Raw genomic sequence first — 27,972 nt, forward strand, 5'->3', positions numbered from 1 at the left:
AGATTGGGAGAAAATAATAGCAAATGAAGCAACAGACAAAGGATTAATCTCAAAAATATACAAGCAACTCCTGAAGCTCAATTCCAGAAAAATAAATGACCCAATCAAAAAATGGGCCAAAGAACTAAACAGACATTTCTCCAAAGAAGACATACAGATGGCTAACAAACACATGAAAAGATGCTCAACATCACTCATTATCAGAGAAATGCAAATCAAAACCACAATGAGGTACCATTACACGCCAGTCAGGATGGCTGCTATCCAAAAGTCTACAAGCAATAAATGCTGGAGAGGGTGTGGAGAAAAGGGAACCCTCTTACACTGTTGGTGGGAATGCAAACTAGTACAGCCGCTATGGAAACAGTGTGGAGATTTCTTAAAAAACTGGAAATAGAACTGCCATATGACCCAGCAATCCCACTTCTGGGCATACACACTGAGGAAACCAGATCTGAAAGAGACACGTGCACCCCAATGTTCATCGCAGCACTGTTTATAATAGCCAGGGCATGGAAGCAACCTAGATGCCCATCAGCAGATGAATGGACAAGGAAGCTGTGGTACATATACACCATGGAATATTACTCAGCCATTAAAAAGAATTCATTTGAACCAGTCCTAATGAGATGGATGAAGCTAGAGCCCATTATACAGAGTGAAGTAAGCCAGAAAGATAAAGAACATTACAGCATACTAACACATATATATGGAATTTAGAAAGGTGTTAACGATAACCCTATATGCAAAACAGAAAAAGAGACACAGAAATACAGAACAGACTTTTGAACTCTGTGGGAGAATGTGAGGGTGGGATATTTCAAAAGAACAGCATGTATACTATCTATGGTGAAACAGATCACCAGCCCAGGTGGGATGCATGAGACAAGTGCTCTGGCCTGGTGCATTGGGAAGACCCAGAGGGATCGGGTGGAGAGGGAGGTGGGAGGGGGGATCGGGATTGGGAATACATGTAAATTCATGGCTGATTCATGTCAATGTATGACAAAACCCACTACAATATTGTAAAGTAATTAGCCTCCAACTTATAAAAATAAATGAAAAAAAAAAAAAAAAGAATTCCATGGACAGAGGAGCCTGGTGGGTTACAGTCCATGGGGCTGCACAAGAGTCAGACATGACTGAGTGACTAACACAACTATATCCTGAAATATAAATCACTAAAAACTCTGCATCTCTAATTTGCTCCAGATACTTACATAATAATTACTGAATTTCATAAATGGGAATGTTATATTTTGAAACTGTAAACTAAGTGATCAAACTAACATTTCAGGATTAAAGTTAAAACAAGCGATGTTTTTTAAGAAACCATTTCAGAGACCTTCGGTTTTACATTCTACTGCAATTTACTGGCTCAACTGGTAAAGCTTCCCTTGGGCTTCCCTTGGGCTTCCCTTGTGGCTCAACAGGTAAAGAATGCGCCTGCAATGCAGCAGACCTGGGTTTGATCCCTGGGTTGGGAAGATCCCCTGGAGAAAAGAAAGGCTATCCACTCCAGTATTCTGGCCTAGAGAATTCCAGGGACTGTATAGTCCATGGGGTTGCGAAGAGTAGGACACTACTGAGCAACTTTCACTTTATGGTATCCCAGCCTCTGATCTAAGTTTGGGAGTTAGGAGAGTGAACAAGATAAAATCCCTGCTCTCATGGAACATTCTTTCTAATGAGGGGAGTTGATAAAGTAGCAAATAAATAACTGCAGCCAGCGATAAGATCTTTGAAGATACTAAAACAGGATAACATGGAGCACAGCGGATACAGCAGACTAGGTAGACACATAAGACTACTGTTTTCTGTTTTTCTGCATTGGGGAATACAAGACACAGCATTTCTCAAATGTATGTTGATCTGGAGTCCTTCCATCAGTGAACATTTATTAGCTCACTGAATCAATTCAGGAAACACTATTCTAACCAACACACAGACGACAGCAAGATCAAAACTTATATACAGCACTCCTGATTCTAAAATACAGTGTTTTTACACTACCTCATCTGTGAGAGTTGAAATAATAGTACATATTTCATAGAATCACAGTGTAAACTAATTCATCAAAACAACTGACACAGGGCTTAGTACACTTTTCTGCTAAATAAACATTATTGTTACTATTAATACAGTACTCTACACACGATACCTTCCCCTGTCATCCCAGAGTGACTTTTGTTTCCCTCTTTTAATACTCTGCATCCTTTATCTCTGACAGGCTCTAGTTCATTTTGTTCATGTGTCTATGTTAGATTTTTTGAAGATAACAACTGGAATAAAGATTGTACACAGCACAGCCCATTGAAAGCTTAAGCCTTCTATGTAGTTGTACAGAATATTCAAGGTGGATCAAATGTGAATGTGGGGAAAAAAAAAAAGAAACTTTATATAAAAGTAACCTCCCCCTCAGGAAATGCAAATCATATTACAGCAAGGCTTCCATGAAACATCTTCATAACAGTATATATCACGTATTCAAAACACTTTTATAAGTTAATAGCATCAGTAATAGATCATTTTCTTCCTGATAAAATGCACTATCATTTCACTTCCCTCGTATTCCTGGAGAAATACATTATCTGCACTTTATCAAGAAAAAACATGAGAAAAACCCAAACTGAAAGACATTTTACAAAACAAATTGCCTGAACTCTTCAAAAATGTTAAAATCATAAAAGATAAGGAGTGAAAAACTGTTACAGGAGGCTAAAGAGACATAACATTTAAATATAAAAAATAATCTTGAAAAAATAATAATAATCCTGGACTGATCCTGAACCAACAAAAAAAATTTGCTAAAAGGGAGAGTAGTGGAACAACTGGCAAAACTGAGAAATCTGCAAATTACATACAATCTGTAGATTAAACAAAGTACTACATCAATGTTAACTTCCTGATCTTGATTATTTTATGACAGATATATAAAAGAATTTCACTGCCTCTAGGAAGTTCACACAAAAGTAGGTAAAGAAGCTTTATGTGTATAATTTAATCTAAAAATGCTTCCAATAAACAACATATGGGTATACAGTGAGAAAAAATGATACAGTGGACAAAGGCAAAAGAACAAACTTTGGGTGAAAGGTATATAAGAATCTTTGTAATGTTATTTCCATAAATCTGAAATTATTTCAAAACAAAACACACTTTTGTCTAACAACAGAATAGGAAAAAAAAGGAAAAATGACAAATAGTCACAAGAAAAGATGTTCAATGTCATTAGCAATCAGGAAAAATACAAATTAAAATCACAATGCAATACCACTAATTCCTATTAAAATGACTAAAATGTAAAAAAAGCAAAAGAAAAAGCTGTCAATTCCAAGTGACATGGTAAGGATGTGGGGCAACTGAAACTCAAACATTACTAGAGAGAATGCAAAATGGCAAAGTCACTTTGTAAGAAATTTCCTAACTTTTCCAAAGTTAAATATATACTTGGACTTCCCTGGTGGCTCAGACAATAAAGCGTCTGCCTACAATGCAGGAGACCTGGGTTCAATCCCCGGGTCGGGAAGATCTCCTAGAGAGGGAAATGGCAATCCACTCCAGTATTCTTGCCTGAAAATTCCCATAGATGGAGGAGCCTGGTAGGCTACAGTCCATGGGGTCACAGAGTCGGACATGACTGAGTGACTTCACTTCACTTCACTTCCAAACTTATCCAAAGTTAAATATATATTTACCACATGACCTAACAATCCTAAATATTAATTTAAGAGAAATGAAACCTTATATTTAAAACAAAACCTACATGCAAAAGCTTGCAGCAATTTATTCATAATCACTGAACACTGAAAATAACAATTCAAATGTCCATCAGTTGGTAAATGGATACACTGTGGCACAGTCATACAATGGAATACTACCTAGCAATAAATTAAAGAATTATTGATACATGCAACAATATGTATGAATCTCAAAAGCAGTATGCTAAGTGAAAGAAGTTAGTCTCGAAAGTCCCATGTTGTATAAATTCATATATATTTATGGACTTAGTCACTCAGTTGTTCCACTCTTTGTGACCCCATGGACTACAGCCCACCAGGCTCCTCTGTCCATGAGGATTCTCCAGACAAGAATACTACTGTGGGTTGCCATGCCCTCCTCCAGGGGATCTTCCCAACCATGGGATTGAACCCAGGTCTCCCACATTGCAGGTGGATTCTTTACGTCTGAGTCACCAGGGAAGCCCATATATTTATGACATTCTGTTAAAAAGCAAACTACAGGGGCGTTCCCTGGTAGTCTTGGGGTTAGGACTCTGGGCTTCCACTGCCATGGCCCAGGTTCAATCCTTGGTCAGGGAACTTAGATTCCCCCAAACCATACAGCATGGCCAAAAAAAAAAAGCAAAATACAGGGATGAAAACAGAAAACAGATCAGTGGTTGTAGGCATGAAGTTAGGAGGGAACACTGATAAAAATAGGAAATATGGTGAAATTCTGGAAGGTGATGAACTCTTCTGTGTCTTGATTGTCACTGTCATTACACATTTTTATACATACATCAAAACTCATACAGCTGTTCACTAAAAAGGATGAATTCTACTGAACACAAATTTTAAGAATATGTATTTTTAAATTCACAAGGAAAAAATTATTTTCATAGACATTTGCCGCCTAATAAAGACTTGGTAGGTACTATTACTCTCATTTTGTAAGTGAGGAAACTGAATCATACAGTAAATAAGTGAACTAACAAGTAACATGTGGCAGGACCAAACTATAGTCCAAATACTTTGATTCTATATATTTTATTCTCTTAATTTTCTCATGTTCCACTAAACTTTATGGACCACAATGTGCCTGAAGACAAATATGATGAAAGACAAGGAGCAAAGAATAAAAGACAGGTACTGGAAGTATGCCCTTTAGAATTTGGCCTCTGTTCTTAACGAATTAAAAAATAGACCATAAAGGAATAACTCTGAATAGTGATCCATATAGGCAACAAATTAACTGGCATTAAAGATTTAGCCCATTAATTTCTTCCATAAAACTTTAATTTTTAAATGCTAAGAAAACACAGAAGCATTAAACATAAAACATTCACAGGTAACCTTATAACTACTGCTACAATTTAAACTGTAGCTAGTCTTCGGAACAACACTGAGAACAATCATGGTGACTACAATTTTGAAAAGATTTTACAACTTTAAACAGACATTTAATGATATCCTCCCCCCAAAAAAGATTATTCCCAGATGCTATCACTCAAGGGTAGAAAATGAAGAAGAACATTTAAAAACACCTTTCTGGTTTCAAAATCAAAGAAATGGCAATATAATATTTGCTATAAGTACAACAGCTTGAGGGAAAATCTGGCTTAGTTTCTTAAGCAAAATATAAAATTAAAAAAATAAAAATTGTTATCTGTACCACAAATAACATACATCACCTAAAAACAGTGGTGTGGTTTCCTCTAAAGTAGTTGCATTCGGATCTGCCCCAGCTTCTAAAAGAATCTGTATGATCTTCCAATGTCCCTGACTTGCAGCAAGATGTAATGCACAGAAGCCCTCAAAAGTCTTTGTCTTGATGTAGTTCTCAGATGAATCTATGAAAGAATAAACTATCAATTAGAAGATATCACTTCTGTTTCTTGGGAATAAAAAGCAAAGATTCTAAGAAGAATTTAATAAAATATTAAAAGATAAGGATAAATGGGAGGTCTTATAGTTTAAATCTCTAGAAAACCAAGAAAAAGTTCTATAAGGGTCACAGTGTAAATAGCTCTCCAGTAGTCTTAACACAGATTCTGCCCACATACTCATTTTCTCCTCTATTTTTTGGTAATTGGGGGAAAGAGAGTAGCAGGAATTAAAAGGAAATATAAGAGCAAGATTTGAGATTTACTGAAATATTAATAAATTTGATTTTTTGAATTTTCTAATTTCCATGAGGAAAATGGTCTCATCCGTAGCATTATTTCTTTGCACTCAACTAATAAGATCTTTCCGGTAAGCAGACTGAGCTGACCCCTAAAAATGGTGCGCTATTCACTCGACCCAGAAAACCCCACAAAATCATGCAAATCAAGAGATTCAAATCTTCATGTTCACTTTAAGAATACTCGTGAAACTGCCCAGGCCATAAAGTGTATGCATATTCGAAAAGCCACCAAGTATCTGAAAGATGTCACTTTAAAGAAGCAATGTGTGCCATTTCATCGTTACAATGGTGGAGCTGGTAGGTGTGCATAGGCCAAACAGTGGGGCTGGACGCAGGGTCGGTGGCCCAAAAAGAGTGCTGAATTTTTACTACACATGCTCAAAAATGCAGAGAGTAATGCTGAGCTTAAGGGCTTAGATGTAGATTCTCTGGTCATTGAGCACATCCAAGTGAACAAAGCCCCCAAGATGCGGCGGAGGACTTACAGAGCTCATGGTCGGATCAACCCCTACATGAGCTCTTCCTGCCACATTGAGATGATCCTTACTGAAAAAGAACAGATTGTTCCTAAACCAGAAGAGGAGGTTGCACAGAAGAAAAAGATATCCCAGAAGAAACTGAAGAAACAAAAACTTATGGCCCAGGAATAAATGCCACAGAAAATAAATGCAAATAAAAGTAAAAGTGTTGGTTGTCTTGATTAGTTTTAAAAAAAAAAAAAAAACTAATAAGATGAAGGCAGTTTAAAATACACCTTTTCTAAGCTAAAACTACATTCTAATCATTAATGAAGACTGCATTTCTAAAATAATAAAATGTACTCCAAAGAAATTGATCTGTACAATTTATAAAGAACTTATGAATTAAGTGACTTTAAGCTTTCTGGGGTTTGTTAGGAAAATCTCTAAGTTTTGGTAACATTCAAGTTATGGAAATAATGTCCACATTAAATTTTCTGAAACTCCACAACAAAAGGTAATATTAAGTGACTTTCTTACTTTGCTTCCAAAACAATCAGATTCTAAACCCACAATAGAGGGATGGGCTGTAAGGTGACTGGGGAAGGCATTTCTGAGAGTATTGATAAAAACAAAAAGTAGACAAATTTTAAAAGCTTTAAGTAATATCTTTCTTGAAATATCAGAATTAAAACTAATGCTCCTGACTAAAATCATCATCGGTTTTAAGTAGTTCTTATAATCGTAACTCACTACTGAAACTGGGAGTCTAAGCTATAACATAAATAAAAAAAAGTCTCCAACTTTATAAGCTACACAACTAAATGGCAAGATAGAGTAGTTATATTTTAAAAGTTCCTATCACAAAGAAAGCGTTCCCCAGATTAGTCAGAAACGGACATTTATTCAGCTATCCACAAAACTATCACGTTAAGGGACTTCCTGGTGATCCAGTGGCTAAGATTCCGCAATCCCAATGCAGGGGGCCTGGTTTCAATCCCTAGTCAGGGACCTAGGTCCCACATGCTCTAACTAAGAATTTGCATGCCACAACTAAAACCTGGTATAGCCAAATAAACAAATTAAAAAAAAACTATAATCTATTTCTATATATGTTGAAATTTTCTATAGAACATTTATACAGAGATATAGGTTCAATACAGATACATAAATAGCTCCCCAAAAGAAAATTTCAACATGATAGAGATGCTGATTCTGCCCAAAATAATAATAAATTTAATTCTAAGCAAAATGTCAACAGAGCTGAATGTTACTTGATTGACTGGTTTTATAATAGTAAAGTGACTCACGTTGATAGGGGTTGGGGAGAGTAGATAAGAATAACAAAGAATTTAGACAAATAAAACAAGAAAAATATTGAGGGGAGCCTAGACTTTAAAAATTAAACCATGTGTTAAACTTAGAATAATGGAATAATGTGGTCCATCTGAACACAACTTTTTTTCCCCCTTAAACTTAATTGTATTAGTTGTTATTAACAAAAACAATCTACAAAACATGAGGGAATCCACCCATGAGTACTTTTTAAATTAATGCAGATATTGACATAGCTGTAGAGCTTGATAAAGAACTAAGAGTTCAAAGCAACACATTAACTTGGTTTTGAATCTTACAATTTTTCACTCTTATCTTTAAATTGCAAAATAGTGTAATAAGCAATTTTCATTAACTTAACACTTTTAAACAAATACCCAAGCAGTTTACCAGTCATCTGTATTCATGCTCTGCTCACAGAACCTCCAGTGGTGGTGATGCCTTTGTGACAACAGGCTGAGATTGTAATAAAGAGTCCCCATCCTAAACTCTGTTAATGCAGGAGATAGTCTAACAGTTTCTGCATGATCTTTAGTTAGGAAGACCTAGCTTGAGGTCTGTGAGATCAACAAAGACTTCTGAGGGCAGGGGACCCATGAGCTGACATCTCAGTGATGAGCAGGTGCTGGGGAAGGGGAGGCAGTGAAGAATACTCCTTATGTGGAAGGAGAACAGAGAGCAGGAGGACCTGAAGGGAGGCCAGTCAGGAGGCTGGGGAGTGACAATGACCCTCTCCCTGACAAAACTTTTGCCAGTCTCTTCTGAGCCTTCTTGAATAGGCCTAGACCTTGTCCCTGGCCCCATGCTCCCCCGTCATTTCTTTGGCCTCCCTAGCTCAGTTCCAGAAAAAATCCTGCTGAGTCAGTTTAGCAAGAAACCCCCTACCCTGATAACCCATCTTAGTGGTTTTCCATTCATTAATCTCCTCACTCTGTTCCTTGACTATATGTTCTCATTATTGTTATGTTCAAAGTTGAGCCAGCTCTCTTACACTGTCATGATAGTCTTGACAGCGACTGCAATAACCCTGAATACACATTCTTATTCACTAAGCTAAATTACCTTATTTATCTAAGGATTTCTAATATCTGTTATCATACACAGTATAACAGCGTAATATTTTCTTAATATGAACTAATAAAAAGCACTGAGTTAGTTCATATACTGGCCACATAAAAGCACTTGTTCATAATGTTATAATTAATTACAAAAGTTTCAGTAACCTTTAGTCAGCAAATGGTTTAATATAAAATGGCATGATTAACTGTCAATACCAATTACACCAAATTTCCAATATAAGAAAGAAGAAAAGCAAATTTGTGATTTGTGCTAATACTTTATACAGAAAGTTAAAGTGAAATATATATAATACATACATATATGAATATTAAATTTCTAAGTAATCCATACTATACTTGAGCATACTCAAGCTTGAATGAGAAGGCCATATATGACTGATTTCTAGGCTAGATTCTGGATTCAAAATGATGGTAAGCCAAAGCCTTTCTCACCATTTAAGACTCTTCCACTATTTTGTCTAGGCCTGAGCACCTTCAGACTTTAGTGCACTAATAGAATGCTTTAGGAATCTCTGACAGTTCACTAATAGTAGATGAAGTTCAAGAAGGCAGAAATTATATAATAAAGGACACATATGTAAGAGCTGAGCCACAAAGGACAAGAGAATTATGAATCATATAAGACAAGGGTATAGCAAGTATAAAGAACGACAGAAATGTCAAACCTGCTTTGGAAACTTTTAAGGTTAACCTATAGTACCAGGTTAACTGGTACAGATATGAAGATACCGCTATCATCAATAGCAGAAGAAACCTCACTTCACTCTTCAAGACTAGAAATGTTCATAGGTCACCATCACTTTAAAAATACCTCCTTATATGAAACTGTATGCTAGCTAGACTTTTTTTTCCCCCCATTTATTTTTATTAGTTGGAGGCTAATTACTTTACAATATTGTAGTTGTTTCTGCCATACATTGACATGAATCAGTCATGGATTTACATGTATTCCCCATCCCGATCCCCACTCCCACCTCCCTCTCCACCCGATCCCTCTGGGTCTTCCCAGTGTACCAGCCCTGAACACTTGTCTCATGCATCCAACCTGGGCTGGTAATCTGTTTCACCCTTGATAGTGTACTTGTTTCAATGCTGTTCTCTCCCACCCTCGCCTTCTCCCACAGAGTCAAGAGACACAGAAGTACAGAACAGACTTTTGGCTAGCTAGACTTTTACAATGTAGTCAGTTACCATTCCCCACTGGTCTTTTTTTTTTTTTTTTAATTTGAATCACTCAGAAAAGTTCTAATTATAATCTTTCTTTAAAAGGCAGAGGATCTGAATAAAGTATGGACTTTAAGGTATGAGCCAGGGGAATTCAGAAAACATTTCTGAAAGTGACTAATAGGTTAAATAGACCTTTTGCTTCATTTTAGTTTGATTTTTCCAGTTAGTGAATCAGATAACCAAATCTAATGAATTTTGGACATTAGTTCCAACCATACAGAACAACCAAACTCAAAGACTGAGACCAAAAACGTCACCATCTGCTAGAACAAGTCATATACACGCTTCCTACCCTCTGAAAACCCTGTTTTTTCTCTCCATCAGTTAGTCAGTCAGTTCAGTCACTCAGTCATGTCCAACTCTTTGCGACCCCATGAACCGTAGCACACCAGGCCTCCCTGTCCATCACCAACTCCCAGAGTTTACTCAAACCCATGTCCAATGAGTCAGTGATGCGACCCAAGCATCTCATCCTCCGTCATCCCTTTCTCCACCCGCCTTCAATCTTTCCCAGCACAGGGTCTTTTCAAATGAGTCAGCTCTTTGCATCAGATGGCCAAAGTATTGGAGTTTCAGCTTCAACATCAGTCCTTCCAATGAATATTCAGGACTGATTTCCTTTAGGATTGACTGGTTGGATCTCCTTGCAGTCCAAGGGACTCTCAAGAGTCTTCTCCAACACCACAGTTCAAAAGCATCAATTATTCAGCACTCAGCTTTCTTTATGGTCCAATTCTCACATCCATACATGACTCCTGGAAAAACTATAGGTTTGACTAGACAGACCTTTGTTGGCAAAGTAATGTCTCTGCTTTTTTAATACGTTGTCTAGGTTGGTCATAACTTTTGTTCTAAGGAGCAAATGTCTTTTAATTTCATGGATGTAGTCACCGTCTGCAGTGATTTTGGCCCCCGAAAAAAGTAAAGTCTGTCACTGTTTCCACTGTTGCCCCATCTATTTGCCATTAAGTGATGGGACTATTTGCCATGATCTTTGTTTTCTGAAAGATGAGTTTTAAGCCAAGTTTTGCACTCTCCTCTTTCACTTTCATCAAAAGGCTCTTTATTTCTTCTTCGCTTTCTGCCGTAAGGGTGGTGTCATATGTATATCCGAGGTTATTGATATTTTTCCCAGCAAACTTGATTCCAGCTTGTGCTTAATCCAGCCTGGCATTTCTCATGATGTACTCTGAATATAAGTTAAATAAGCAGGGTGGCAATATACAGTGACGTACTCCTTTCCCAATCTGGACACAGTTTGTTGTTCCATATCAAGTTCTAACTGTTGCTTCCTAACCTGTATACAGATTTCTCAGGAGGCAGGTCAGGTGGTCTGGTATTCCCATCTCTTGAAGAACTTTCCACAGTTTGTTGCGGTCCACACAGTCAAAGGCTTTGGTATAGTCAATAAGCAGTAGTAGATGTTTTCTGGAACTCTCTTGCTTTTTCGATGATCCAACGGATGTTGGCAGTTTGATCTCTGGTTCCTCCACCTTTTCTAAATCCAGCTTGAACATCTGGAAGTTCACGGTTCATGTGTTGCTGAAATTCTTCTCTCTTATCAGTTCAGTTCGGTCGCTCAGTCGTGTCCGACTCTTTGTGACCCCATGAACCACAGCACGCCAGGCCTCCCTGTCCATCATCAACTCCCGGAGTTTACTCAAACTCATGCCCACCGAGTCAGTGATGCCATCTAACCATCTCATCCTCTGTTGTCCCCTTCTCCTCCTGCCTTCAATCTTTCCTAACATCAGGGTCTTTTCAAATGAGTCCACCCCTAATCCTTGTGTATATACTGCAAATAAATTAGATTTATAGAAAATTTATTTCATAATAGTGAACTCTAATAAAAATAGCAAGAAATTTTTATTTGACCTCTGTATCAACTATGTTAACTATGTGAGGCCATCTTATCCTCTAAAAACATCAAGTCTAAAAAAAACCAGTCATTAACAATGAAGACGGTATTTTTAATTTCTAAAAGAAAACACAAATGATTTACATAGCCAGTTCAAATATATTAAGCCAAAAACATGCCTAATTTTATTCAGCAGCTAAAAGAAAAAAAAAAAATTTAACATAAAACTGATGTGGGGGGACTTCCCTGTGCTCCAATAGTTAAGACTCCTTGTTCCCAATGCAGGGGGTGTGGGTTCAATCCCTGATAGGGGAACTAAGATCACACATACTGAGTGGCCAAAAAGAAAAACAAAAAGAAAAACCAATGTAGAAAGAGATAACAGTGTATCTAGAATGAGCTTTTTAACCAGAAACAAATATTCAAATTCATGCCTTTGTCACCCGAGATAGTTTGGGAATTCAAGCTATAGAATTAACTTCAGACAAATTCTGAACACATGCATTTTAAAATCTGAGTCATAAATTTTATTTTTTTAGTATCTTTAAACATTCAACTATAACAGACTCTAGAACATGTGATTTAAAAAGCAGCCATGACAAACTGCCTGCATCACGATTTTTAGAGACTTTAGCCTTGCTGTCACTCATCCCTTAAAACAAAACAAACAAAAGGCCAAGCCAAAAACACTATAAGGGTTATTTTCTTTCTAATCTATGAGGAAATCAGTAATTTTGATGAGCTATAGCCCCAAAAGACTACCTTCTGAATAGCTATGCCTGGTGATGGTAAGTATAAAGAAAAGAAAAATCCGAGTTTCCATGATTAATGAAATGTAAACAGTGCACCAAGTGTCATAACATGGAGTGTTATATTCAATCTCAGCTTAAATTAACTGAATGTTAAAAATGGTTATTTTGATTAAATGCTGGGAGCATGCTATAGTGGGAAAACATGAGTCAGAGAAAAAGATTCAAGTCAAATTTCCTAGTTCATTATATAAATTTTGACAAGGCAATTTCTCTAAGACTTGCTTGATCTTTTCAACAATAAAATGGGTATAACAATGCCTCAATAGCAGCTTTGAACTTATTAGATAAATAATGTAAATCAAGCGTCTAGTACAATGATTGCCACAAAGCAGGGCTCAGTCACCATTAGTTTTCTCTCCATGCCGTTTCCTGAGTGTCAAACTCTCTGCTTAGTCTCATTTACTGAGCTCTTCCCTCGGCAGGGTGCTGGCAAATGTGTAACTGGCTCTGAGGGAGAGGGAGAAAAGTTCATGGAATTGGCTTGTAGGACTGGCCGAGTTCGGGGGTAAAAACGCTTCCACGTGGCCGACCTCAACCTATGAGCATGAAGTCAGTCAAACACAGAGTTGGAAAAAGATGTACATGATCACTCTCTGTCCCATTACTCTGTTTTATTTTTTCCACAACACTGTCACCTTTTGAAATTATCTTGTGTCCATGGCCATACCACCCCGATGGCGCCCGATCATCTGAAATTATCTTGTTTAACTGTTTTGGTATTTATTGTCTGTTCCCACCCTCACAGAATTAAAAACACCATAAAGGCAGAGATCTTGTCCGTCCTGCTCTCTTCTGTATCTTCATTAAATATAAAAGCAAACTAATTGCACAGAGTCCCAAAATTAAGGAAACCATAAAGTATTTCTAAAAAAGACTAATATACTCACACCCTCAACTTCAGCAGCATTGCTCTTTTTCTTTGGAGAAAGAATAAAAAATAAACCTAACCAGTAACTACCAAATGCTTAAATTAAAACAGCAGACTACTTTTGCCACATCACCTAGCTTAGCAATAAAAACTAGCCAGGCACAGGCACTTCCATATAAAGGACAACATTTATAGACATCTAGCTGGACACCATACTTACATAATTCAAGGTGGGCAATCTAACCATTCTTAACAACACAGAGGCAGTCACTGTATGATTACAGAAAGGTAAACAAATATTACTGTTAATAAGTCATGTATTACCACTTTTTTTATTAATCCTGCTTGCAAGTCCAGCCTTCCATACCGTGAATTAACTTTACCTGCATGAATTAACAGCCGCAAACATTCTACAGAGTTGTGATAAGCCGCTTCATGAATTGGCATCCATCCCCTGTTATCAGCAACATCAATGCTACGCCCCTTTTTGAGCAGTTTTCTTAATACTTTAACATTGCCTTCTCTGGCAGCAAGTCCAACCGTGGAGCATGTATCAGCATATGCCTCTGTAAAATCCATTCTTTTGACCAATCTACAAAACAAGGTAGAAAGAAAACACTCTCATCAATAAATACTGTACTTCTAGATATTAAAAGATCACAGCTGATCTGTGGCATCTATTACATAACTGCTGAGGAAAAGCCTGAGGCAGAGATAGCCTGTCATGTCATCACCTCTGCGAGACTAAACCAGGAAGTCTCTCTGTTTGGGGTAGGATTCCTTAGAATGCTCATATTAAAGGTATCAAGGGAGTTTAAAGTGTTCTATCACTCCTCTTCTGAGCAACTTCTTCCTGCAGCCTTCTTCTTCCATTCATACTCCAACAAAATACACTCACTGGAATGCTGTTGATGAGACAGCATAAGGTCCTCAGTTCAGTTCAGTCGCTCAGTCGTGTCCGACTTTTTGCGACCCCATGAATCGCAGCACGCCAGGCCTCCCTGTTCATCACCAACTCCCGGAGTTTACCCAAACTCATGTCCATCGAGTCGGTGATGCCATCCAGCCATCTCATCCTCTGTCGTCCCCTTCTCCTCCTGCCCCCAATCCCTCCCAGCATCAGGGTCTTTTCCAATGAGTCAACTCTTCACATGAGGTGGCCAAAGTATTGGAGTTGCAGTTAACCCCAAATGTATACTCTATTGTGTAGAGATGGCCATTTAACTACCAGCAACATTCAGCCTCAAGAATTAATTTCATAGCCCTTTACAGGAAAGAGCTAAACCCAAAACAGCCAGAAAGGAGTGAAAGACTTTTTTTAAAAGAACAAAAATAAGAAGTAATTCCAGGTTTTCTGCACCTGCAATTCCTTTCCAGAAGGAGCCAAACTCTCAGGTTCTCTTTCCTTGATGAAACAGCCCCACTGACTGATATGCTAAAATGAACAAACAGCATCATAGAGATGGGTCCAGCTTTCCTACACTAGCCCAGAAAGTTTTTCACAAAATTACTGCCCTCTTCCTCACAATCTCCCTTTAAAGTTCATCTCAAGTTCCCTTGGAGTCAGTGTCCTATATAGCTCAGAATGTGACTCTTACAAAGACAATTTCTTGTTAGTCAAACTATGAGGCGATTGGGCTAAGACCCAGGATTTCAGGGCAATGGTTATCTCCAAAGGGTAGCCCTTCTCAGTAACACTTCAGTTTCATCCTTCCTTCAGTTTTTCTAAAGATCTTAGGAGGTAGTTCAGGAAACCCTAAAACATGTCTAGTTCAATATGGGTAAAAAGGTTTCTAGAGCTATATTCTAAATAATTTAATCAGAAAGGTGGATTTGAGGGAAGAGGTTAAAAGTAAGCACACACAGTATTTCCTGTAGTGCTAGAAAAATTTAAACATATCTATGGCCATATTTGGGGCTTCCAAGGTGGCATGGCACAGAGGTAAAGAAACTACCTGCAAATGCAGGATTCGCATGCAGGAGACTCAGTTCGTTCCCTGGGTTGGAAAGATCCTTTTAAGCAGGAAACGGCAACTCACTCTAGCATTTTTGCCTGGAAAATTCCATGGACAGAGGAGCCTGGCAAGCTACAGTCAATGGGGTCGCGAAAAGTCAGACGCGACTGAGCACACACGCAATGGTCGTATTTAAATATTAAAACTGTATCTGCAGGAACTGATAGCTCTCTATAGAGAGCTAATGTTAGCTATGCATTAATCTGATTGAATCAACTGGTCCAATACTAAGAAACTGAAGATATTTACTACTACAGAACATTTAATTATTCAGTTAATAATTATTTACTGAACACCAATTAAATGATCAGCAATAAGGAGAATATAAGATCACAAAGACACAGATTCTATCTCAAGTTATGTACCATCTCACAGAAACAATAAATATATGTGATTCAAAATAGAAAGCAGAAAGTGCCCTAAGAAAAGTATAGATAAAGTCATGAGTAGTCAAAGCAGGGGAAAACTACTTCAAGCTGTGCCTAAAAGATAAGGGAGGCTGTGACACTGAGATAACATGCAAAAGAGCATTTCTAGACAGGAGGAAAAAAACATAACCAAAATTATGGAAATGAACAAGCAAGGGTGAGTAAGGTCCAGTGAGTAATGGAAGCAATCAATTCACTTTGGAAGGAGGATTAGGTAAACAGTAGAAAACTGAGATTACAGAGGTAGCCAAATTATGGAGAATCTTGAATGCTAAACTGTACATTTCTGAACCACACTACTTGTAGCGAGGGCCATTACATCCAAGTTTCACAAAAAAGAACAAATCACACATTTTAAGACAATTTATAAACATATTCATCTAAGAGAAGAAACCTTTTTTCCCTACACAGGAAAATCACAAACACACACACAAGAATACTATTCCAAAGACATTAAAAACATTAAAAAGCATTCAAGTAAAATCAGGTAAGAACCCCTTCTGGCTTTTCTCACAGTTACAAATACTATTAATAGATCCAGATTAATATGCAATAATTTGAAAAAATTAACAGAACTGGATATCTTTGCACTTAAGAGAAAGAGAATCCAAAAGAAATGTACTATAATAGCAGGATCATTCTCTTCAACCCTTAATACAACAAGTTAACATGAATAAACTGCTTATCTTACTTAGGGACTTCCTTGCTGGTTCAGTAACTAAAATCCCAAGCTCCCAATGCAGGGTGCCATAGTTCAATCCCTACTCAGGAAACTAGATCCTGCATGCTATGACTAATATTTTGCATGTCTCAACAAAATTGAAGAGTCCATGTGTGCAACCAAGACCCAGCAAGGCAAATAAATAAAGATCTCTTTTAATAAAACCTATGTTCTAGACTAAAAGATAACACAAACAAAATACATATAATGTGGTAACAAATATGTATGATAAATATACCCCAGCTGGACCTGAACTGGTAAAACATCAGCTACAACAATCAATTTTGACGCAATTAAGGAAATCTGAACATAGAATAAATATCTGATGTAATTATTGTTTATTTTCTTAGATGTGATATTGGCACTCTGGTTATTAGGAGAATGTCCTTATTCTTAGAATTATTTAGCAGTTAAGTCACAGCACAAGCAGCTTCAAACATTTCAGATTTAAAAGTATATAAAGAGAAATAAAAGGTAAAGTACCTGTGGCAAAATGTTAATTACTGGGTCCATGTGGAGGACATAAATGGTCACCACACTCTATATTTCTAACTTTTCTGTATGTTTGAAATTTTTCAGAAAAAATGAGAGGGGGAAACTAACCATTCCAAGCAATGTGAAACCACAACTTGAAGAAAGTTAAGACCTGGTTACTCTTTTTTTTTTTTTTTTTTTTTAGTTGGAGGCTAATTACTTCACAACATTTCAGTGGGTTTTGTCACACATTGATATGAATCAGCCATAGAGTTACATGCATTCCCCATCCCGATCCCCCCTCCCACCTCCCTCTCCACCCGATTCCTCTGGGTCTTCCCAGTACACCAGGCCCGAGCACTTGTCTCATGCATCCAACCTGGGCTGGTGATCTGTTTCACCATAGATAATATACATGCTGTTCTTTCGAAACATCCCACCCTCACATTCTCCCACAGAGTTCAAAAGTCTGTTCTGTATTTCTGTGTCTCTTTTTCTGTTTTGCATATAGGGTTATCGTTACCATCTTTCTAAATTCCATATATATGTGTTAGTATGCTGTAATGTTCTGTATCTTTCTGGCTTACTTCACTCTGTATAATAAGACCTGGTTACTCTTAAACTAAGTTTTTCTTTGTGACATTTTTCTGCTGACTTCTTAAGAGTATAAATAATACTCTTTGAACCTGGATGTTCTAGTATTCTTTTACACAACTGAAGACTATAAAACATAAATCTTCAAGAAAGAACAAGCATTTGTTTAGGCTTCTGTTCTTACATACAGAAACATGGCCTTGATGGCCCAAGTGAGCTTCCTGAACAGTATTTCCGAGCAGCAGCTCTAACCTGCAGATCAAAACGTTTTTTTAGGATACTTGACCTATTGGATAAACTCATGAAATCTGTTAAATTCTTCAACAGAAAAACGTACACAGATTCCAAATCCTGTATAAAATTACAGGAGGTCCCACATATGGCTTCCAAAGCCTATGCGCAAGCTAAAAACATTTACCTACATTTTTCTGAGTGAGTTTCTGAGTATACTAAAGATGACTAAGGTCGTTTCACACACAACATTTAAAAATATAAGCAGTTTTTGTTGAAATAGTGATAGCTCTTCCATAGGCACAAAACTTCTGTAGTAAACTCTGTCTTTGAAAGGTAAAAAGATTTTTTTAATGTAAATAAAGTCAAATACAGATTACAACCGCTGCTTGCATTCCCCTAGCTCTTGTTAAATGGGCAGAAATCCAGTTTTCAAAGCATAAGAAATGTCTTTCTAAGTGCCACGTAAGGTGCCCATAAACAGTTCGTCTCCGTGTATCTAGACCACGCCACCCAAGATTCCCACCCTCTCTCTTCTCCTCCCATCTGAAGAAAGTAAACACACCCAACCTTAAAGCCACACTAAAAGGATTGTGGGTACTGTAGTCTTCTGACCACACGCACCTCAGGAAAGGTAGGGTGATAAAACAGAGGCTGCTGAAAAATCCATTGCTTAGCAGAGAGGAAATCAATGCTTCCAAATACCCTAAGCAAACAGACAAAACAGTGACGGTGGCGGAGACAGGGAGGGAAACCGCCCCGCGAACTGCAAGTCCCAATGTGCTTTGCGCCCCCAAGGAGGGCGTGCAGCCTTGCGCCTGCGCAGCCGGTTTCTTGCGTCCGGAAAGTCGTAGTCCCTTGCCGGCAGCAGCAAGACAGCAGCTCAGAGCCCACGGAAGAGGGGACGGCCACTGCCGCCGCCGCCGCCACCGCCAGCCACCACGGAGGAAAAGCAAGGGAAGGATGTGGGTTTTCGGTTACGGGTCTCTCATCTGGAAGGTGGACTTCCCCTATCAGGACAAGCTGGTTGGATATATCTCAGGCTACAGCAGGCGCTTCTGGCAGGGCAGCACCGACCACCGCGGAGTTCCTGGCAAGGTGAGGCGCAACCGGTCCCCCACACTCACTGTCCCCGGAGCACTGTTCCTCAACTCCTTGTCCAGCTCTGCGGGACTCACCCCACCGCCAAAGGCCAGTGGGTTAGGAATACTGCTCCTACCTCTGTGCGCCTTCCTCGGCCACCTGCCCCCGACTCTGGGATCCTAAACCAAGGGCAGTCCTTTTGAAGCCGCTGGAGATGCTGGTGGCAGTTACTTCTTGAGGAGGCAAGAAACGTGGGCACAAGCTCCCACAAGGCTGACGTGCTGAGAGGGGATCCCATTTCTTGGCAACTACCCCCCCTCCCCCCGCCACAAAAAGGTGTGGAAAGGACAGGAAAATAAACCTTCCTGTCACCACGGAGTTGACATACTAAAATCAACTAGTAAATTCAGCTTTTTAACAATTAAGTTTGTTGGCATTTCTGCATTCTGCCAGATTTTCATTGGTCTGAGCTTAAACGTGCATGTTATTTCTGGGATTTCTTTATATCTTTCCAAAGGTTTTATTTTATGACACCTATGTTCACAGAAAAACTAGTTTCCAAAATTACCTCTGGTTATAAAGGAGCTTATGTTGATCACCTTGGTTGTCAGGTACTTCAGAAGTTGAGTCCAGCTTTGTTACCTAAGTAGCACAGTACCAATACTATAACCAACATTATTTTAATGTTTTTTTCTTCAGTGGTTCTCCTCTAAATTATAAATGTGAGATTAAGTTCTCTGATCCATTCTTCAGTCAGTTATGCAGGGACATTTATCTTAATACACTGTAAATACAGAGAATAACAGCTCACTGCTTATGCACATCAGCCTCGTTTTGACTGCAAGACAAGTAATCCATAAGGAAAACTGAATTTTGAGTAACTAATAATTTGGATAAGCTGAACACTTACTATAGCTAACTTTTAGAAGAGTACAAAATGTTTAATTGCTAAAATACTGAGAATTATGAGCTTACCACTTTCTTTAAAAAAAAATTAATATTGGCTCAAAAGCAGGAAATCTAAAATGCTAGAAATCAGATGTAGAAAGAGATTGAGGTTAATTCCAAAGAAATACCTGTAGTATTACATCATGGAAAAGGGAAGAGAAGAAGGCTGTAGTTTGCACCTGCTCATAAATGAGACACAGGATTAAAATCACCCAAAAATGCCATTCTATCTCAACTAGAGTTGGTAAATTAAAAATCTGGCTTTAAGGTAGACTTGAAAACAGGGGAGTGATTTACCACAAATGCACATGTACAGGCCAAAAGAGATTTCATGGCCAAACTATCTCCAAGAATATTGTAAAGTAACATTTAAGACTTTAAAGAACTAAGTTAAATAAAATGCCTTTTGAGTTGTCAGATATGAGCACTTAAAATTGCCATTCTGCAAAGGAATGTCTTAACCTAGGCTTCAGTTTAAAAAACCAAGTATTAAATACTTAAGAACATGGTCATAATAGCATATTTCAGTACTCGACTCTCAACCAAAATGTTTGTTACACAGCACACTGAGTTATGTACACTGTCAAAACAAACTGATGATAAGAAATTGCCAAGTCAATACAACAATTCATGAGTCTTTAATAAAACAGTAAAGAAGGTAGCTATAAAAGTCAATCTCTCTCTTTACTTAAATATATTAAAACATAAGGTAGGAAGGTTGGGGGCGGGGGTGCTGCAATGGCTAACAGTTTGATACCAATCTTTATTTAAAGAATCCATCCTAGCATATTGAAGGAAAACCTAAAACATTAAACATTTTCTAAGTATACTGTTCTGCTAAAAAAAAAAAACAAACCAGAAAGAACATTATTTTACTTCACATTTTCTATTATAATAGAGCACAAGCCTTTTACAAATATTAACTGTCTGACAAACCGAAATACAAAAGGCTACAGAAACACCTAGCAAATTAGAAGAATAATGAAGATTCTACATAGCACCATGTTTCTTACAGCAACATATGCTGCTAGTGAGCCAGTCATCAGTACATATGAAATGTGATGTTACTCAACAAATGTTGGACTCATTTCTACATACTGTAATGTGACATTTGTAAGAAAAATGCCAAACCTACTTCCTTTCCTAATTATGCTTTCTTTTTAGCTTCATTAAATTTTAGTATCTTCCTAAGTTTAATTAAGCATTTCATTTATTTCTAACAAAACTAGCAATTTCTTATCAAATTAAGGATTTATTTAAATGTGAAAAAGTGTTCACAGAAAGAATATATTTCAATTTCAAAAAGAACATTTTAACACAAGAGATAATCATGAATATTTACTAAATCTGTAACATTTCTAGATGGTGATCAGAAACATTATTCATTACCCAATGAAAGGACCCATCATGGCTCATATTTCACATCTTCCAATCCTATTCACCATTCAAGACCCCTTCTTCAGTCTCAATGCCCTCCCCAAAAAATTTAAGTACACTTACAAATTTACATTGTTTCCCTAATAATAATAGGAACAAACAGCTTAAGTTTTATAAAATATTTCTGGGTAAATATATCAGTAGTATCAACAGTCCACGTGTATTTCATCCATAAGCAGTCAAAGGGACCCATCTATTTTCCCTTCATGATTCCCTACATATGCTCTTTGTTTTCTGTTTCAATTGTCACCACCTACATCAAGGACTTGACTACCTCTCCCCCTTTCAACAATTACTACTGAGCACTCACATATAAGTGGGAAACACCTATGCAAACAACAATACCTACTAAGTGCTATAAGGGAAAAGGTGCAATGAGAGTTTAGAAGGAGCTGCTGCAAAGTTGCCTGGAAAGACAGCCAAGTCTTTATGAAAAAAGTGGCAGGAGGATACCCAAGGAATTCTAAAGAAGGGCATTCCACTCTGCTGTGCAATGCTGTGCCGTGCCTAGTCACCCAGTCATGTCCAACTCTGTGACCCCATGGACTATAGCCCGCCAGACTCCTCTGTCCATGGGGATTCTCCAGGCAAGAATACTGGAGTGGGTTGCCACGCCCTCCTCCAGGGCATCTTCCCAACCCAGGGATTGAACCCAGGTCTCCATACTGCGGGTGGACTCTTTAACATTTAAGCTACCAGGGAAGCCCATTCCACTCTGGGCACTGGTACATTCAAAGATATGAATGTTTGTAAAGGTCCCATCACTTCATGGCAAATAGATGGGGAAACAATGGAAACAAACAGTGACAGACTTTATTTTCTTGGGCTCTAAAATCACTGCAGATGGTGACTGCAGCCATGAAATTAAAAGTCGCTTGCTCCTCGGAAGAAAAGCTATGAACAAGCTAGACAGCACATTAAAAAGCAGAGACATTATTTCGCCAACAAAGGTCCATCTAGTCAAAGCTACGGTTTTTCCAATAGTCATGTATAGATTTGAGAGTTGGACTATGAAGAAAGCTGAGTGCTGAAGAACTGATGCTTTTGAACTGTGGTGTTGGAGAAGACTCTTGAGAGTCCCTTGGACTGCAAGGAGATCCAACCAGTCAATCCTAAAGGAAATCAGTCCTGAATATTCATTGAAAGGACTGATGCTAAAGCTGAAACTCCAATACTTTGACCACCTGATGTGAAGAACTGACTCATCTGACCCTGATGCTGGGAAAGACTGAAGGAGGGAGGAGAAGGGGTCGACAGACAGGTTGGATGGCAGCACTGACTGGATGGACATGAATTTAAGCAAGCTCTGAGAGTTAGTGATGGACAGGGAGGCCTGGCGTGCTGGAGTCCATGGCTCACAAAGAGTTGGACAGGACTGAGCAGCTGAACTGAAAAATTATAAATAATTCATTACAGCTTGAGAGGGAAGTGGTAAGAAGTGAGGTTTATAGTTAACTCATGCAAAGGAATTTTTATTTTATCCTGCAGAATATTATAACCCTGAAAAATTTAAAGCACAAGAAAATTCAAAACCCAATTTTTGCAAAAAAAGTCAACCTAGGGCCATGTAGAACAAACTGGAGGCAGAGAGAGAAAGCCCTAAGGAGGAAACTAAAGGATGAAGAGAAAACAAATTTAGAAAATAATCAGAAGATAAAGCTACCAAGAATTAGTGAGTAGGCTGGTGAAAGGGGAAGCAAGGAAAGGTGGAGAGCAGAGCTCGTCCGCAGACCACCACCATTTCTTGCTCAGTCTACCTCCTTCCCACTTAAACATGCATACTGTATACTTCCCCGCCATGAACATCCTTGTATTGATGGACCCTGATGCTGGGAAAGACTGAAGGCTGAAGGAGAAGGGAATAACAGAGGACAAGATGGTTGGGTGGCATCACTGACTCAGTGGACGTGAGTTTGAGCAAGCTCCGAGAGATGGTGAAGGACAGGGAAGCCTGGCGTGCTGCAGTCCATGGGGTCGCAAGAGTGGGACACAACTGAGCGACTGAACAGCAAATATACTTTAACACACCAATCTTCCCAAAGAACCTGCTTTTATCATGCCAGTCACCTACTAACTTGAGTGCTACAGTAGCACCTCATTTCCTGTTTCTCCCAAATTTCAGTGGCTTGTTTTTTTCCATTGCCCCCCAATTTCAACTCCAATCTTTAGCTTTTCAAATCTGACTCTATCCTATTTCTCCAGTTATCTTTCTGAATCATCTTCCATACTTGGAGAAGCCTCTGCTAAAGTCAGACACTTTGGCCTGGTTTAATTCTGCTCCTAGACCCTTACTCAGAATTGTGTCTTTCCTTCTGACCACCCAAGACTCAGAATTATTACTTCACTTAATAAACAGCATACATCACAGCCCTTAAGTATTCTCTACCTATTTCATGTTAATAAGTTCATATTCCAGACTTACAATATAAGCTTTTAAAAACCAGAATCAGTTTTATCGTCTCTACAACAAAGAATAGGTATTCAATAAATAGTTCCAAATTCACTTTGAAATTGAAGGTAATATGGCAATTCCTACATGACCCACATCAATATATGTATCCTCACTGTAGCATTATCTTAAATAGAAAAAAAGCTAAATATAAATGTCCAACAGTACAAAGATTTTTAAATTATAGCTCATTGATGGTCGAGTATCATGGACCTATTAAAAAGTATCAGAAGACTAACAGGAAAGTTAAATTTAAAAAAAATCCAAAATTCCATGTGTTCCATGATTATGAGTTATCTATACAAATGGACAAAGACTAGAAGGAAGTAGAAACAAGGATGGCACAAATATCTGAATGATACAGGTTCACTATGTGTCACACAGCAGGCATACAAGTAGGTAAAGTTGTGGCTTACAACTCAACTCTCTCACTAATGTCTATTAAATACACAACCTTTGAGACAAGGTAGGACTTGTATAAAAAAAAAAAAAAGCAAATTCTCAGACTGTTCCAGACTTACAGAATCAGAAACTACCTCCAAGTAATTTTTATCTACACTTGAGAACCACTTCTCTATAGGAAAGCACCCTGGAATGTCATGTTTTGTTCCTCAGTGGAACACTATAGCAATCTTTATTCCCTGATGAGAAAAAAAAGTGATCAGAATATTTATTTATAGTTGCTTCTTCCTTTTGCTTTTGATTTCAGTCACAGGTGTGTTTTTGTGTGTGTGTGTTTTAATATATCCATTCTAAGTGAATACAATATACCTATTATACACAAATTTCAGAGAATTTTTTAAAAAGGCCAAGATAGTTTGGATAAGATATTCTTTTAATTCACTTTAAAATTGATCATAAAAATAAGTAGCTTTTAAAAAGTGCTCAGTATAAACAAATGAAGTTAAAATATTCCATGTCAACAGTAAATTGCTAATGCTCAGTTACTGAACTTTAATTCAGGAAAAAATTTTTTTTTTTTTTTTTTTTTTACTTTTCTTAAAACAGCCTGGAAGAGTTGTGACTCTTGTTGAAGACCCTGCGGTATGGTATAATTCTTTTTCATATAATCTTTAATCATAAAATGTTAACATGTTTTGCAGTTTTAATAATTAGTGAAATCTTATTAGCAGTCATCACAGACAATTTGAACTACACTAAGCCTAGAAATTCCTCTCTGTATTAGTTGTATTTCTTCTTATGTGCTGGGAAAAATTGGGATGCAGAATTCAAGGTAGACAACAAAAAGCCAATGGCATGTAGTCTCATTTTTCCCTTCTTGATGAGTTTGTTGACTGAGAATTTTGTGGTTTCCTTTCACGTTAACGGAGCCAATCCTCAGACAGCCAGATGACCACAAAGAATTAAGTGAAAGCCTTAAAGCTTTCCTCACATTTGCTAGGAGTCTAGTATTTCAGCAAAAATCTCAGTCATGAATTATCACTTTCTTTACTGCCTAATCTTATCAATAGCACAACAGGTTTTTTAAAAAGTATGAAGTACTAGAAAACTTATCTCTGATAGTTCTCTGTTTCTTAAATATTTTCAATCATTTTATTGAGATCCAAATTTTACACTGTGAAGTTAAATATTTAACTTTAGAAAGGACTTTGATATATAAAAATCAAAGCAGCAAAAATAATAAAAATCAAGCAATAGCAGATGAATAATGGTGAAATTATGAAATGCTTTCATAACTTACATTAGGAAAAACATCTATAAAAAAATGGCTCCAAACTGGTAACTAAAAATCCTAATTAGAGGTAATAAAAGGCACTTTGTTCCTATAGAATGTTAATTTATTCAAGATAATTTATTCAACCTGAAGTTTAATAATTAAAAGTTATCAAGAAACTAGAAAATCTGTGTTACAAACTATAAATCTTGCTTGTATCACAGATATTTTATTGATACTACAAAAAATCTTTGCAGCTAAAGCACATTGCTTTTACTGACACTGTTCATAGGCTCCCTAGACAGAGTTTGCCATTTACTCTTCTGGATGGAGTAATTTACTAAGGATATTTGAAAGTTTATGCAGTGAAGAAATGAACAAATAAATGAACCTATTGCCTTAATAGTTGATTACTTTATTACAGAGCTTTTAAAATACAGAACTCTTTTTGCAAATAAGGGAACAACTAATATATTTTATAAGGGCTTCCCTAGTGGCTCAGCAGTAAAGAATCCACCTATCAATGCAGGAGATGTTGGTTTGATCCCTAGGTCAGCAAGATTCACTGGAGAAAGAAATCACAACCCACTCCAGTGGGTTTCAGCATAGTATCAGTGAAATGCTTATGGATTAAAGATTTAGAACTATATTTTTAATGACTAAATGAAGATCTGATATTTTTCATATCAGTCCCATTAGTTAAAAGACATAATTTTAAAAATTTAAACAAAGATAAATATCCTGGTATACAAGGAAATTATTCAGATTGAAGAATTTAAAATGCTTATTTCCTTTATTATTTAGTATATACCTCTTCGTTACACATTAAGGGAAGCAAAACTGCACTGATTTCTAAGAATATACAAGATATTTTCTTAGCTCATAATCTATCTTCACCTATTTTAGCCTTGTAAATACTAAATGATACATTCTTTTCATTTTTCAACAGGGTTGTGTATGGGGTGTTGCTTACAGACTGCCAGTAGGAAGGGAAGAAGAAATAAAAGCATACCTTGATTTCAGAGAAAAAGGAGGCTACAGGACCACAACAGTCATTTTTTATCCAAAAGATTCCACAACAGAACCATTCAGTGTGTTGCTATACATTGGAACATGTGATAATCCTAATTATCTTGGTCCTGCACCTCTGGAAGACATCGCTGAACAGATTTTTAATGCAGCTGGTCCAAGTGGAAAAAATACAGAATATCTTTTTGAACTTGCAAATTCTATGAGAAGCCTTGTGCCAGAAGATGCAGATGAGCATCTTTTCTCTTTGGAAAAATTAGTAAAGGAACGTTTAGAAGGAAAGCAGAACTTCAATTGCTTAAAAAGACCTAACTGATTTTTCCAAACAAGCAGAACTTTTAATCTTCAGAGAATGGCTTCACTACACAATGGCAATATGATTTGTAAACGTGGTGACTTGAAAATCTTAGTTGTGTTTAATGTTGTAGTCAAGATAATACCTAAATTCACAGTTTGATTGCAGTTGGCCTGAAACTCATGCATACTCAAAATATTGGTATATAGTTAAAGAAAAAATTCAATAATATCATGAATGATTCTCCAGCTACATGATATTGAATACTTGCTCATGAGAAGTTCTTTAGAAAAATACAATGAAGGACTCATTTCAGATCTTGTTTTTATCTAAATAAATACACTTCTGTTGTTTCATATTCCAGTACTAGTTTAAAGTTGTAGAGAATTAAACCAAAAGTCCAGTAAATATAATAAGGCTATGCCTTTAATATATTCCCATATGTTAACTCTGTAATCATGGTTTAAAATAAATAAGCTTAAAATAACATATAATTAGATATGTATGGTAATATAGACAAGATTTTGGCCTTGATCGTGAACTTCTTTGTTTAGAGTTTAAATGAAACTCCAATTTAAGCCAAAAGGTTAACATTTTAATATAAAAATTTCTTTGAAATTACAATGTACTATATCTCTCCTTTTTTGAATAAATGTATTTTACTACATGGTAAAAACCCTTTCTGCTAGAAAAGCACAAATTACACAAATTACGTCTAACAATTTATCATTCAATTTGTATTAATCTTATACTGAAACTTAAAAAAAAAAGATAGGCTTTTTGATATTACAAATTAACAGAAACATGTATAGTGAAAGTTTGCTGTTTGAAATGGCGTTTAGAATTGTAATTTTTTTAAAGTAAGAAGTGGCGTTACCTGATCATTTGCTACAGTTTTTTTTCTTTCTTGTATCTTGTCACTTAACAAAGGTATCCACTAAATAGTGTGATGATGCTACCCACCTAGGAACCATGTATACATTATTAACACATGTAAAAGTAACCTTGATTCAGACTAATCAGATCAGTTCTTAATTAGAAGTGATTTC

At 37.1% G+C, this 27,972-nt stretch overlaps 2 protein-coding genes and 1 pseudogene across 4 annotated transcripts in view; 2 read left to right on the top strand and 1 right to left on the bottom strand.

Annotated features, from left to right (window-relative positions):
- The window catches only part of ASB3 (ankyrin repeat and SOCS box containing 3), a 119,000-nt gene that overhangs the window by 75,512 nt on the left and 15,516 nt on the right, over positions 1 to 27,972 (bottom strand). Inside the window, exons 2-3 of the mRNA XM_043468555.1 lie at positions 13,928 to 14,136; positions 5,414 to 5,572 (exon numbers count right to left, since the gene is read on the bottom strand). Coding sequence (XP_043324490.1) covers positions 5,414 to 5,572; positions 13,928 to 14,123 — 355 coding nt within the window. The 5' untranslated portion in view covers positions 14,124 to 14,136. The remainder of the gene's footprint in view (positions 1 to 5,413; positions 5,573 to 13,927; positions 14,137 to 27,972) is intronic.
- On the top strand, positions 6,003 to 6,605 carry LOC122441674 (annotated as a pseudogene).
- Positions 18,828 to 27,804, top strand: CHAC2 (ChaC glutathione specific gamma-glutamylcyclotransferase 2). Of its 3 annotated transcripts, XM_043468557.1 has the most exons (3): positions 18,828 to 19,105; positions 24,933 to 24,968; positions 26,549 to 27,804. In XM_043468557.1, exons 1-3 carry the CDS (start codon positions 18,971 to 18,973, stop codon positions 26,942 to 26,944), a joined length of 567 nt encoding a protein of 188 aa, XP_043324492.1. In that variant the 5' UTR covers positions 18,828 to 18,970; the 3' UTR covers positions 26,945 to 27,804. The 3 variants fall into 3 exon arrangements, with proteins under 3 accessions (XP_043324492.1, XP_043324494.1, XP_043324495.1); XM_043468559.1 differs by lacking the exon at positions 24,933 to 24,968 and having other exon boundaries at positions 18,852 to 19,105; XM_043468560.1 differs by lacking the exon at positions 18,828 to 19,105 and having other exon boundaries at positions 24,932 to 24,973.

The sequence above is a fragment of the Cervus canadensis genome, chromosome 5 (assembly GCF_019320065.1).
Source record: "Cervus canadensis isolate Bull #8, Minnesota chromosome 5, ASM1932006v1, whole genome shotgun sequence".
In the NCBI taxonomy this organism is placed as follows: Eukaryota; Metazoa; Chordata; class Mammalia; order Artiodactyla; family Cervidae; genus Cervus; species Cervus canadensis.